Raw genomic sequence first — 14,464 nt, 5'->3', positions numbered from 1 at the left:
TCGGGTGGTGACTGTCCCTAGTCTCGGAGGGGGGATTGAAGCTAAGAACATTTTGTTTATAGCCCCCCGCTACCCAGTTGCACTCGTGCGACGTAGCGGGGGGCCACGACTACGTTTATTTACGAAAACATAAGTAGTCCCGCGAGGTGTGAATTTGGCCGCCCCAGTTAGCCCCCTTTTCAACACAAGGGGAGAGAGAGACGCGTAGGGCCCTTAGGGGCCTAGAGAACACAACCGCAGCTTCCCTTTTCTCCCAGAAGCTACTCGTTTAAAACGTACAGAACGGCGCTTTTTCGTGGCAAACCTATTCACACGCTTGGCGGCAATGGCAAAGCAGATTTCACGGCGTTCGCAGGGCTGACCGACATGTTGAGTGCCGCTCGACTGGCCGATAAAGAGCGACCCGTACGACGCGCACTTGTCGTCCTCCCTCCTCGCCAAATGACGGCCGCCCCCCGACACCGACAGTCGCGCTCCGCACGCCTTCGAGGTCAGCTGCGGCCGAGCGACGATCGGCTCGCCTCCGATCGCTGGGCGCGGTCACTCTGCGGCCCATCACCCGCCTGCCGATCACCTGTCCGCCTCGCCGCGCGCGGGCCGCTCGCCTGCTCGCCACCGCCGCCGCGCGTCCCCGCGCCGCCACGCTTCCCTGTGCACCTGACGGCGCTGCGCAGACGGCGCGCTCTGGCAGACAGAGCAGCGGCCGCCCAGGCGGTCGCTGCTCCGCCCCGTCCGAATCCGTCCGCCCGCGCGTGCTGCTGCCGCCGCCGCCGCCGCTCCACCCGGTGCCCGTGTGTCGTGAGTGAGAGTTGCTTTGTGTAAAGGGTGTGGATGCTGTGGGTCCTGGGAGTGGGTTGTGACGGAAATCGGGGGAGGGACGCGACCCACTTCGCCACAGACGGTCCCGCGCCTCACCGCTAAGTTTGCGGCACGCCCCGCACCGTCCGCTGTGCCGCGTTTTTTGTCCGGAGTGAAAAGTCCAACGCGCTCGTCGGTGGCGGCTTCCCCCAACCTGCGCCGCGCTCGGCGAACCTCGACAGCGCCTTCGGTGGCATGCAGCTCTTTGCGCCTGAAGCCTGGAGAGCAGCTCCTCTGCTGCTCACACACTCTGCACAGTTGACACAGCCTACTGTGCGGCTGCTACAGCTGTGACAGCGATGGGCTCGCCCTCACTGGCCCTCAGTCACTCGTGCTGCGGCTTGTGTGAGCGACACTGCTCGGCGACTGCCGGCACACTGTGAGACCATGGGTGTGAGGTCAAACCACGCTACCAGCGCTTGGTCACATCGGCCCCGAGGTCAGATCCATCTACTCTGTTGATGACAAGACTTGTCTACTGGCTGGAGCCGAGCAGGAGGGCCCGGCGCACAACCCCCTGGTCAACTCACCCTCCACACCCCGTATGTGTATGTCGTATATGTGTGTGCAGTGTGGACTTATGTCACGCAGCTTGAGCCTCTATCTATGATTAGTAGACCGGACTCGGGTTTGGATGGTAGCGCTAGCGGGGGGCCCCGCCGGAGGCTGGTTACTGATTTTTTCTTGCTGCCTTGCTGCTACGGGCGGCAGCAGACGCCTTTATAGCCAATGGTATTGCGTGGGGGCAGTGCGTATTCTCGTATAACTGGTTAGTGTCATAGTGTCGTGTCCACTAGCTCCGGTGAGTAATGGAGAAGTCTGTCCGCGCGCCTAAGGATTCTGCCTTTCCTATTCTGCTCTACTACACAAGGATTCTTGCTACTCTGCCTCTCACTAGATTCCCCATCCTAGGTTCCTCTTCTGCTCAGGTATTCTGATTCTCTCCCCAGACTATCCCATCTTGGCCCCGCTTTCAGCTTTCTGATTCTCCATTCTCGTTTCCTCAGCTTCCTTTCCGATTCTCTAGGGTAGCCAGAGCCAGTTCCTGATTCTGCTCCCCCCTCCCGATTCTCTTCTCTCTCTTGCGCCAGTCCGCGCCCTTGTCGTGCCAGTGTGCTGTGAGAGAGGCTTGTATTTTAAGAATTCTCTCTCTTCCTCTTCTTGATGCTCCATTTGATTCCTGATTCCTGATTCCTGATTTGTCGGATAGCCCACATTTTGTGACCGGGATTCCGATTCCTGATTCCTGATTCCTGATTCCTGATTCCTCGGAGTTACGCATTTCGGCGGGATCCTATCTTAGCCTGACTCTCCGAACTCCGGAGCCGATATTGCGTGTGCGCGGGGTTTCACACAGCTCACTCAAACTTCGCCCGCGGCAGCTCAGGCGCGGGTCTCTCTGGCGCTCCAGCCTCACGTCAGCGCACTCAGCGCTTCAAAGCCTCGGTCCGGCGTCCGCAAAGGCGCAGTGTGTGGTGCGGGCTCTGCCCGCCCCCCCGAGGAGAGGGGGGGGGGGGGGCTCCCGCGCGGGGGGGAGTCGAGCGAAGCTCGGCTCGGGTTCAAACTAACCCTCGAAACTAACCCTCCCCCCCTTTTCCCTTTTTCTAAAACTGCTCGCCGCGAGCGGCTCGCTTCTAAAACGAGCTCGCTGCGGCTGTCGCCGCGTCTCGCCTGTCTAGGCGTCGTGATGCGTGTGTGCTTTTGAGCTGGGCGTATAAGAAGAAGAAATTGAAGCACTCCTCCCATTTACTTAGCAGGAGGATGTACGAAGAGATTAGGAGCAGCAGTGACCCGAGGGACCATGTGGAAGACGGCTAGTGCTAGTCCCCCATCGGGAGGACGACCCCGGCTAGTCGCCGACCACACCCACAAAGAACCCTGCACAAAGATCGCAAGGGCGGGGACCTGTTCCTTTTTACCCATCTCACAGTAGAGAGGTGTCCGTTTTTATTTATTTATTTACTTAGTACCGAGAGTTCGGACGGACGGAAAAACACCCCCCTTTTATGCCTGACCCTGGGCATGGTCTCTCTGGGGGTGAGCTGGGTCGGCCACCTCCGGGGCTGCAACTCGCACGGTGGGACCGCTTCCGGGCGAGCATCCGAGGCCTGCGGTTGTCCCTTCGCTGGGCGCGGCCGCCATGGAGATCCGCTGCACACAGATCAGTGTTTTTGGTGACTATTGCTCGCTCTCTGTGCAATCGCAACGCCAGCGGCCGTGCTTGGAGAATGGGTCGCGATGCTGCTGCGCCAGAGGATTGAGCCGCTCCGCAAGCTCCATCGGTGAGCTGCGGTGGCGCGCCGGCCGCTTCATGCATGGCTCTCCGGCGAGCTGCCGCAAACGCGTTTTCCGTCCGCCCGTTTGATCGAGTTTGCCCGAGTGGTAAAATGCAATACCTTCCCCGGTTTACCGGTACCTGGTAGGAAGGCGTGTGGCGAATACAAAGTCGAGTCCCGCCCGCCCCGCAATAAGCGCAGATGTCCTCTTCAGCCTGCTGAGAGCTTCCTGGCCCGCGCGCGCGCTCCGCCTGGCGCGCGGAGCGACTCGGTGGACGTCCGAGCCCGCCGCCCCTCGCCACTGCACCCTGCTGGCCCATGCAGCGCGACACCGCCGGCGCTGCGCCTGCTTCCTTGCACGCCGCTGGACGTCGGCCGAAAAGACCGCTTCCCTCTGGGGACCCGACTCCGCGAAGATCGCGCGCGCGTCGTGAATGCGGCGCGCGCGCGATCTCCGTCCCCGGGCACGCCGGTCGCAGTGACATGGGATCCCAGGCTCAAAACAGCGCGCTCAACAGCGAGAGCGCCGCCGCTGCTCCTCCTCCCGCCGCCGCTCCGCTCACCGAGACGAACTCGGTGCCGCCGTTCTCGCCGCCGCCACCGCCGCCGCCGCCTCGCGCCTCGCCGCCTCGCGCGCGCGCGTCGCGAGTGGCGACGCGCGCTCCATCCTCGATCTCTCGGGCACGCACCGCCGCGGTCTCGAAGTGGCCGATGGGATCCCAGGCTCAAGCAGAACCGGGTATGTTGGCGCCTCGGGCGGTGGTGGCGTATTTCGGACGACTGCTCGAGCCGCACGCCGTGCGGCTGCTCCAGGCGCTCGTGCGCGGCTGGCTCACGTGACGATGGACGGGCCGGGCGCCCCCCGAGGAACCGACCGGCGAAAACGAGAGAGACCGGTCCGTGGCGTGCGCGCGCGGTCCGGCGGTGGCGGAGGACCCGGCTCGCGGGGCGCCACACGGATGTCGTGCGCGAGCAGTGGAGGCTGAGACTGTCGTACACGGACAGCTTTTAGCAGCAATAGCGTGATCCGTGATGCGTGTCCGTCCTTTGAAAGCGGTGCCGAGGAGCTCCTCGTAGTTGACGCACGGCGCGTGGCGGCAGCGGGCGCTGATCTTGCAGGGGAGGCCGGTCTGGTTGAAGGTCGTGCAGAAGCCCAGCCCGTCGCGCGCCGCGATCGCCTTGACCTTGCCCGCCGCGCGCGCGACCTCGACCTTGTTGTCGGCGAGGAGAGTCTGGAAGCCCCTCTTCTTGGCGACGCCGGCCGCTGCAGCGCGCCGAGCCTTGAGAGCCTGCGCCTCGCACAGCGTGCCGTGGACGATGTCGGCGTTGGTCGACCCGAACGCGCGGCACGAGGGGCAGAGCTTGTTGCCGAGGGTCTTGACGCACCCTACGTCGAGGCGCAGGGGTCCGCCGACATCGCCGCTCGCGAAAACGTTGCGCAGGAGCGGGAGGTCGCTGACGAGGTTCTCGTTCTTGACCTTGAACAGGAGGGAGCCGTCCTTCTCGTCCGACTTGATGCCGAGGAAGGAGTGATATCCCTCCTGGACGGAGACGACGTTGCCGAAGTGCTTCTCGAAGAGAGGGGCGAAGTGCTCGATCTGGGCGGCCGTGTTGATGGCGCCGCGCGTGCGGATGGCGAGGAGGCCGTCGGACTCCGTCGCCGCCTTGAGCTCGCGCGCCTCCGCCTGCCTGCCCCACTCGGAGGCGTCGAGAGCGACGAAGTGGATGGTGATGTCATCCGGAGCTGGGAGCTGTATGGCGCCACCGCCGGCGTGGTGCTCGAGGAAGGCTCGTGCCTCGCTCTCGCCGCTGAAGGCGACGCAGACGGCCCGCGACGTGCCGATGATGGGCACGCTGATCGCGCTCGCCGGCTGCGCCTCGCCGTCTTCTTGACAAGTTGGCGTATCTCGGTGACGAGCGCCGTCTTGTTTTTGATGTCAGGGATGTGCGTGCCGTCGCGCGCCGCGAGCGCGACGTGCAGCAGGCGCTTCGTGGTGCTGTCGGTGCCGGCGGCCGCCGCAGCGGCCATGTGCGTGGCGTCCACCATAATGGTGTCGCCTCCTTTGGCGTCGTCGACGCCGACGCGCGCGCTCGCGAGCTCGCCGTCGAGTCGGCGCTTGACGCCGGGTCTCTGGCCATCATCGGCCGCTTGCGCGCCGTCGCGGCCGCGCGCCGCGCCCTCGGCAGCAGCGTTGTGCGCCGGCGGCGGCAGGCCGTCCGAGGCGAACGCCATTCGAATGAAGCGCTGTTCAAAGGTCGTGGTGCCCAGTGTTCTGAAGGGTGTCGAAATAGTTAGAGGCTGCGCAGGCCTCCCCCGGTATTTTACTGGTCGATACGAGTAGAGCGGCATCATATGAAAACCCCAGAACGGGTCGGACACCGTCCCACCGTCCGTCGCCTCGCTACAGACGTCACGCCCCCGCGCGTGGGGTGGCGAGAGGAGCCGTCGTGCTGCTGCGCTGGGCGCGCGGGCGTGTGTGGGCGCGGGGGGCGCCCCCCCCCCCCCCCCCCGCGCTGAGCGCTGTCAGCGGTGGGCCGGTGGGGGCCACCTCTCGGCTCACGCCGCTGACCCAAGCACCCAACTGCATGCGTGGCGGCGCCGGCGGCGCAGAGTACAGAGGAAGGAGAGAGTGTGCACCTAGCTCCTAGGGGTAGGCTGTGCTGGCAGAGGCAGCGGCCAGCGCGGCCGGGGGCGACGGCGGACGGGGGTGAGAAGGCTCGCCAAGCACCGCTCAGCGGCGAGGGGGAGGGCAGCGGCGGCGGCGGCGAGGCGCGAGGCGGCGGCAGCGGTGGTGCGGACGGCGGGATTGACAGGGGAGGCGGCGGCCACGAGCGGAGCGGCGGCGAGAGGGGGGCAGCGGCGAGGCGCCGGCGAGCGAGGCGCCCGCGCCATCTCAGAGGGACGCCGCCGCGAGATGGAGGGCGGCGGTGACGGAGGCGAGGGGCGAGGCGGCGGCGGCGGCGGCGGCGGCGAGAACGGCGGCACCGAGTTTGTCTCGGTGAGCGGAGCGGCGGCGGGAGGAGGAGCAGCGGCGGCGCTCGCTCGCTGTTGACGGGAGCGCTTTTGAGCCTGGGAGCCCATGTCACTGCGACCGGCGTGCCCGGGAGCAGAGATCGCGCGCGCGCCGCATTCACGACGCGCGCGCGATCTTCGCGGAATCGGGTCCCCAGAAGGAAGCAGTCTTTTCGGCCGACGTCCAGCGGCGCACAAGGAAGCAGGCGCAGCGCCGGCGGGTCCAATCCACCGAAGTCTGAGACATCCACTATGAAGCCTGGGACGAATCCACCCAAACCCAAGTCTGAGAAACCACCAACGTCCACCGAGCCGTTGCCGGATGATTTCAGTCAAGCAATTGCGATGTTTAAGGGCAATTGTTAGTTCGTATGCTGCAGAGGCAACAGAAAAGACTGGTACTTACGGGCAATTCCAAGGATGACTGCCAGCAAAAGCAACAGAGTGCCCTTCATGTCGAGGAGGCTACGATGGATGTAATCGAAATCGCGCAAAAAATGTATGAAAAAATCGACTGCAATAGGAAACATCGTGTTGTGGTGGTCGAGAGCCCCCTCGTTAAGCATCTGGCAGAGGCGGTCTGCAATCTAGCCGAACAACGGCACACACTTGGATTTTATGAGTTGAGGGGGGCGTGTAAACAATTGGGGCATCATCGCAAGAAATCTGGCAGCTGTGTGCTCGCATCGTCAGCACGTCCTCAAAGGAGTGACAATCCGAGCGCTCAAACAGGTCGAGCGCCGCATAAAGCAAAGGAACATATTCAGAAATTAAAAAAATGGCAAAAGTCAGCCCCCTCCTACGATTTACGTATCCACTTTATAATGATAACACGTATGCTATTGGAAGGACTCCTAACATGTTCAAGGTTGATGGCGTGGCATTTGTCATGGAGGACGACGGGGACGACACTTCTGAACTCTGGGTGGAGTTCCAACGTGTGATCGACGCAGTGTGTCGTCAACTACGAGATCGTCTGTCTAATATTGGTCAATCAACTTCGTCTTTCAGCTTAGTCGCACGTTTGGCTGAGTTCGTGTGCCTCCTTGATCTCCTCGTTTCCGTAGAAGAGTACAAACTTGATGGAAAAAAGCCGTGGATAACGTTCAAGGAGCAAGGACGATTTTATATCACAGGCAGAAGCAGCAGGAATGACTCTGTGAGACGATCACAGACATTAATGATTGGATGACGCACCGCCGTAACCGAGAAACGCTAAGCAAACTCCTCGGCAAACGCTACATAAAATCGTAGAGTGAAGAGAGTGATAGAAGTGTGTGGAAGGCAGCCGGAGGGGCAGCATAGCTGGCTCTAAACGCGACTCCTGCGTCACTGAGACGCGTCCTCCGGACTCACTCGCGGTCATCCCTCCTCAACCGTAGCTAGCTCGTCGTCGCTGCGTCGCTGCGAATGGTGTACACGCGTGCAGCAGCGGAGCGACAGCACGTGGGAGGGTTGTTTGAGAGACAGAGCAGCTGAGGCGGCCACCCGTACCCGCTCACCGCGTTCGCGCCGCATTAGTTGCAGGAAGCCGCCGACCAAACGCCGCCCCCAGCGTGTGGTCGTGTGGCTGCTGGCCACGTCCGCCGCCTCTTGCATGGCAGCAGCCCGCCCATCCTCGCTCGCCCCAAGGAGCATGAGGACTTGGCGCGCAGCGAGCGTGTCGTTGCCCAGGGTCCATTGAAATTCTGGGTCAAGTTCTTTAGCCCGAAGCCACCCAGGTGGGAGAGGGGGCTTGCGCAGCACGTCTCCTGCTCTCCTGAGTGGCTGTGGGTTTCAGTAGGGTTTGATAAGGTAAAGACAAAGAACAAACAGACTGTGTTGCCCCTCCAGGCGGCGCGCCGGGCTCTGCAAAAGAAAGCGTGGGCGGGGGCAGTCACCCGGACTGCTCCCGCTGACGCCCAGCCCCCCCCGACTCCCCTGGACGTGCCCAGCCACCTCCAAGCATGACCCACCGCTAGTTGCCTTCGATCCTCATGTTTCCAGAACAACTTATTCTGTGGAGCAACCAAGTTTCAAGCCAAACCCAAAGTCACGCGTGTGTCATGGTGGGAGCTTGTCTCCACGTGTCGGGGGGGAGCTGACGAGCCAGCGCCGGCGGCGGGAGCGCTGGGCAGGGAGACCGTCGCTGGGGAGATTGTGTGATCGGGGCTGCGAGCGAGCGTTGGCGGGCATCTGGACTCGGGCGTCGGCGCCGCCGCACACACAAAAGAAAGGCGCGGCGACGGCGTGGTGGATGAGAGGGCTGGTCGTAGTGAGGGGAGGGGGGTGAACGAGTCACGCACCATCATGGTTGGTGGCGAGGAGCGGCGGCGGAGAGCGGCTCGGTGGTTACGCGCGCTTGGCGCCGGCCGTGTGTGAGTCTCGTGTGAGTCTGGACCCCACGACTGCACGGTATAAATACCGGGGGATATATTCTTTTTTTGCTTTGGCGGACAGCATCATGAAATTCTGGAAAAACCTGGCCGGCCCCTGCCCTGCCCCTTCCTACCTACCTACCTACCTCTGGGGGGAGGCGGGGGCCCTGGAGGGTATCCATGCGGGGGGGAGATGGGGTCCCACGGCCCGCCGCAGGCGCCGATTTTTCCGGACTTTTTTTCTTTTTTGCGCGATTTTTTACTTGTTTCATGGGAATTCGCTGTACTTGCGGCCATGCTATCACGCCTTGCGACAGCCTGTCGGCGCTGCTGACCGTGCAATGCTGCACAATTGACCACCTGCATAGCTCGCGGCCTTAGTATCAAGCATTCAGTGACGACCTGATCCTACGGTCAGTAGGAAGGTGTCCTTCTATCGTGTGCACGCTTCTGACGCAATGCGCGTCACAAACTGCCTCGGCGACTGGCTGCTGGCACTCTCGAGGCTATGCCTACACAGCCTCGCGCGCATGGGCAGTCAAGAGGGACCATGCACTTTCTCAGGACAGCGCCAGTGCCTCTCTCTTGGACCGGCAAACGTGGTGGTCTCGTGTCACCAATGTGGGACCAGTGCGGCATCGCGCCATCGACAGCTCTGAACTGCGCCTCACCACTGACCGGGAAGGCCGCCAAGTGGGCCAGCACCGGTCACACATTGTGGCAGCAGTCAGCAGTTGTCTTGATAGCTAGAGCAGCAGCGTCAGGGTCGCAGGGTCGGATCGTGTCAAGCCTCTCGCCCGGCCGGCCACGTGCAGACGCCGGCCTGTCTGCTGTCTGGAGTGATCTGTCGGCGGTCAGTACGACCGATCAGGTCGGAGTTTTCTGATAATTGGAGGGTCTATCTGTATGTACTCCTCGAGATCTCTCCAAATCTGCCCTCTGATTAACCTAGCTTAATCGGGAAGTCGGTGCTAGTAGAGACTAGTAGAGCCGGGGCCCCGTTTCCGCACTGCGGCGCGGCGCACGGTGCCTCCGGGGGCCCCCGCCTCCCCCCAGAGCTACCTACCTCCCTGGGAAACTAAAAAAGAAATCACTGGTGCGGTGAAGGTGGGGTACTACACCAACTAAAGTGATGACTGGTGGTACTCTCCTGCAACCACAGTCCTTCCTGTGGCATGGCAGGCCACTCTCAAGGCTATACAAGCATCAATCAGATCACCCACTTGGGGAGGGTTGACATGGTCGTGATTTCGGAAAATTCTTTTTCTGCTGTGAAATTTCCGCGCGAAGAGAGGGAAAAACCCGACGGGAGGGCCCAGACCTACCCTACCTACCCCGTCATGCTGTCCGCCCCAAGCAAAAAAAGAATACACCTGGGTCAACCGAAATATTCCCATTTGTATTCGGCACACGCCTCCCTACCGGGAAACTAATTCTTTTCCACCTAAGCTGGAGCAGGGGACGGATGTGGAGATCACTACCGGTACCTCCTCCTCGGGCGGCCGCTCCAAGCACATCCTCACTCAAGTTGACGGGTCGGCGGCGCCGCTGGCCGCGCGAAGCTGTCGCGCAGGGGTCGGCGCGGGCGCTGTGGGCGAGCCTGCAGCAGCAGCAAGCGTGTGTGGTGCCGGGCGCTCGAAGCGTATGAGCGCCTAATCATACTCACAGAGCGTGTGCTTTGCAAAGTCGATGGGCTGCTTCTGCTTCTCCAGCCGCGTCGAGGCCCCTGCCGAGGGGGGGGGGACAAGTTTGGTCGAACTCGACGCCCCGACGCCCTACGAGAGGAAGCTGAAGCTGTGGCGCAAGCACGGCGGCGGCGACCTCGAGCCGGTCCTCGCGAGCGGCGCCGTCGCCGTCCTCGACGCGCAGTGGGTCATCAGCCACGCCGAGGCGGGCGGCGTCCTCACTCACCGCCAGGCGCTGCCCAAGGAGGCCTTCCTCTCCCTCGCCGACCTCGTCGAGGCGACCAACGAGTATGCGGATTGGCTTCCCGTCGCCGCGCTCTCCTACCCGTGGCTGACCAAGGACCACCCCGACCCGCGCGGAGCCAACCTCGCCCGCGTCGCAAGGGCGCTCAAGGTCCTGCTCAGCGAGCCCGTCTACATCCCGCGGCTCGGCGTCTTTTGGGACTTCGGCTCGCTGCACCAGCACCCCGACCCCGCCAACGGCGTCGAGCGCACCGAGGAGCAGAACGCGCTCTTCAAGCAGGGGCTGGGCTGCCTCGGCACGCTCTACTCCCACCCGAAGACATACGTGCTGCGGCTGACCTCCTTCCCGGACGGCCACAAGGCGGAGGACCAGCCCGAGGGCACCAACGTGGCCAAGTACTTTGACCGCGGCTGGTGCTTCACGGAGCAGTGCTGGGCGGGCCTGACAAAGGCTGGCTACCTCTCGCTCGACCTCGGCCTGATGCGCGGCGGCGTGGAGTACGACTGCGGCAGCCTCCGAGACGACTGCACCCAGGACGGCGGCCGGCGCCCTCCGCTGCTGCCGTCTGCTTTCGCGATTGAGCTGGAGAAGAAGAGCTTCACCAACGGCAAGGAGGACTATCCGCTTGTGAAGGGGTTGTACAAGGACGCCTTCGAGGAGCGGTTTGGCAAGGCGACCAAGCTGATCTACGGCATGCTCGGCTGGGGCGACGCGGAGGCGGCGCAGCTGGCGGAGGTCCTCGCGAGCGGGGCGGCGCCGCGGCTCGAGACGCTCATAATCACCAACAACGAGATTCGCGACGAGGGCTGCAAGGCGCTGGCCGCCGCCCTCAAGGAGGGGGCCGCCCCGAGCTTGAAGGCGCGAGACGCCCCCCCTCGCCACACGCCCCTTCCCCGCCCAATGCTCATCGCGCCTCCCCTCGCGTGCAGTTGCTCTTCGTGGACAACAAGAAGCAGCCTGAGCTGGTGGCCGTGTGCAAGGAGCGCGGCATCGAGCTGCGCTGAGCCTCTCCAGCCCCGGCCGGGCGGCAAGGGCGCGGGTTCCTGCGGGACCGCCGCGCGAGCACGGCAGAGAGCAACAGACCCTGCGGCTGCGGAGCACGACGCACAGCGGCGGTGGGGGTGGGGCGCGGGGAGGGGGGGGGGGGGTCTGCGTCTCTCGGCGCGCTTCGGCCGCGTGGGACAAGAGCGTCGGAGCGGGCAAGTGGGGGAAGTGGGGTCAGGGTCTGGTTGGGTGAAAGACACACGGGAGACAGTCGGGGGGGTAGATGATGCAGACCGGACATCGATGGCCATTCGGATTGGTAAGGTAAGGGATAAGGTAAACTTCTCCACACACACGAGGAAGGTCGTGCAGGTCGTGGGGCCGAGCGTTTTTGATCTCTGGGTCAGTGGGCGCCCGCCCGCCGCCTCTGAGGGGGTCGGGCCCCCTAGACTGAAAACAAAAACACAATGTAGAACCGTCAAAAACAGCCTGCGAGAGCGGCGCTGCGCGCCGCCTACCTCGTGCGGGTCGTGAGTGACCCCCACGACCACGGCATCCAAAAAATGGAAAAGTAATCCATAGTCGGATGGGCACGAAAACCCGCGCAGCGCCGGCTTTGAGCCACGCGCCTCGATCTTCAGAGGCGCGTGCGCTGCCCCTTCCGGCAAGGACGACGACATCGAGGATGTCCCCATTGCTGCGCGATGGCGTCATCCATTTCGTCAAGCCAGCTTCATCGTGACCGTCGCCACCCTCGCCGCCGTCTCGCCTACGTCGCCGCCGTCGCTATCAGGCCCATTCATGATGCAGGCCCGGCCCACACCCCTGGCTCCTATCCCTATGCCGACGTGTCCCGTGTGCTCCCCCGTCCGCCGATGTCTCTGCTGCCGCCTGGCGGTCCGTAGCCGCCGCCGGCTTCGATGAGATCGAGCACTCCTCTGGCGTCGCCATCCCTCGCCCTTCCGAGGATTGCACCGAACCTTCGTGGCTCATCGAGGCCGAGCGCATCCTCTTCGAGACATCCGCATTCGCGTCAAATCTCGAGGGTTCTGCCTTCGAGCGGGCCGATGACGTCCCGGATATCGCCGCGGATCACGTGTCCCTGCTCGGCTCCACATCGCCGTCACCATCTACCCCGCCCGACAAGAGGCGCGAGACGAGCGACGTCAACCGCACCGCCGAGCTCGTCACCAGTGGCGTCTGTGACATCTCCGGGCCGCCACCTCGCGTCAGCACCGAGTGGTCTGTCCCGAGCCTACACGGAGTCCTCTGGATTTTCACCGTCCTGCTCGTCGTCGCCACCATCCCTTTCGCCGTCGCCGTTTCTGGACCGGTCCCTGCGAGCATGCCGCTGCCCGACGCCATCTCCATCGACGTGCCGCTGCCCGACATCATCTCCATCAACGGCGCCTGCCATTTGGCGCTCACCGGCCCCTCTGCATCAGCACGGCCTCCAGGAAGGCCGCCAGGAAACCAGCCGTCCATCAACAACTTCATCGCCGGCGCCGAGACACGGCGCAACTCAACTTCAAATTCAACTTCAAATTCAAATCTCCCACCCTGCCCCAGCCCAAAACAAAGGTGCCGGCGATGCGGACCATCTCGTGTTGGGGGTGTGTGCTTCGGTCGAGTCTACCGGTCGCCTCCCGACTCCGTTGCCGTCTGCTGCCCCTTGCGTCCTTCATCCTGCCATCGGCTGCGGGCCGACGCCGACGCCTCCTGTCGGACCTCTCCTCCGGGGCGCCGACCGTGGGGGGGGCCGGGGGAAGGGGGCGCAGCCCCCGACCTGGCTGCCGAGGCGCCAGCCGAGGCTGTCACACAAGAGGCCGAGGCGACAGCCGAGGCCACTACCCAAGGTGGAGCCGAGGCGACAGCCGAGGCCGCCGCCCACAAGGCCAACCAACCAGCTGAGGCCTCTGCCCTAACGGAGGCCGAGGCGCCAGTCACAGCCGCCCAAACCAAGGCGCCAGCCGCCGCCGCCACGCGCAAGCTCTGGTGGAACCTTTTCAGAATTTGCTACATCAGCGCCGTCCGCCTCGCACTCCTCGCACTCGATGGTGGAGGCTGCGAAGCGTCCGATCGGGCACAGCTCGCAAGCAGACATGTTGGCCGAAGGGGCGATGCTGCCTGGAGCGCAAGGCGCTGGCTGCGCGGCGCCGCCGGCGCAGAAGCTGCCAGGCGCGCAACCGACGCAATCGTCGAGGCTCTCCAGCGTGGTGGACGCATCGCCGATGTAGAAGCCGGCGGGGCAGCTCGCGGGCAGCTGAGCGCTGCTTCCCTTGGGACAGAACGTACCCGGCGCGCACTCGAGGCAGCCCGCGGCTCCGGAGTCCGGCTGGTACGTCCCGAGGCCGCAGACGGTGCACTGGCCCTGAGCAGGCGTGGCTGCGGTTCCCGGAGAGCACACGGCAGGCGCGGCGCCACCTCCCGCGCACGACGAGCCGGCGGGGCACTCGAGGCACTCGGGGTCGCCGTCGGCGTCCGTCGCGTTGGCGTACGTGCCCGCCGCGCACTGCGCGTCCAGCTCGCGCGACGATCCCTGAGGGCAAAACTTGCCAGCAGCGCAGCGGACGCAGGCGGCGGCGGCGGGCTGGACCTGGTAGTACCCCTCGGGGCACAGCTCGCACGCCTCGTTGTGGGTGCCGTTGGCGAAGCTGCCCTCGCGGCATGCCGTCTGCTCGGTGGAGCCGGTGGTGGCGAAGTGGCCCGGCAAGGCGGCGGTGCACTCGCTCGCGGCCGTGAGGTTGGTGGCGCTCGAGTAGCTGCCAGCCTCGCACGGCAGCGCCGCCGCCGCGCCAACAGCGCAGTAGCTTCCCGCCTCGCACGGCTCGCACGCCGTCTTGCCTTCCTCGTCCTGGTACGTGCCGCCGGCGCAGGGCGTGCACTCGCCCTGCTTGTACGCGTCCGTGTACGACCCCTTGGCGCACGCCGTCTGCTGCGTGGAGCCGGTGGTGGCGAAGTGGCCCGGCGAGGCGTCGGTGCACTCGCCCGCGGCGGAGAGGTTGGTGGCGCGCGAGTAGCTGCCAGCCTCGCACGGCAGCGCCGCC

General features: G+C 64.3%; 1 protein-coding gene across 1 annotated transcript; it reads left to right on the top strand.

Moving 5' to 3' along the window:
- Nucleotides 1–12,102: 12,102 nt before the first annotated feature.
- Nucleotides 12,103–13,342, top strand: EMIHUDRAFT_240385 (hypothetical protein; the record flags this gene model as incomplete). Its single annotated transcript, XM_005774802.1, has 3 exons — nucleotides 12,103–12,155; nucleotides 12,228–12,998; nucleotides 13,312–13,342. 3 exons carry the CDS (start codon nucleotides 12,103–12,105, stop codon nucleotides 13,340–13,342), a joined length of 855 nt encoding a protein of 284 aa, XP_005774859.1.
- Between the last annotated feature and the right edge of the window lie 1,122 nt (nucleotides 13,343–14,464).

The sequence above is a fragment of the Emiliania huxleyi genome, assembly GCF_000372725.1.
Source record: "Emiliania huxleyi CCMP1516 unplaced genomic scaffold EMIHUscaffold_307, whole genome shotgun sequence".
NCBI lineage: Eukaryota > Haptophyta > Isochrysidales > Noelaerhabdaceae > Emiliania > Emiliania huxleyi.
This window is presented reverse-complemented; position numbering and strand designations above follow the sequence as displayed.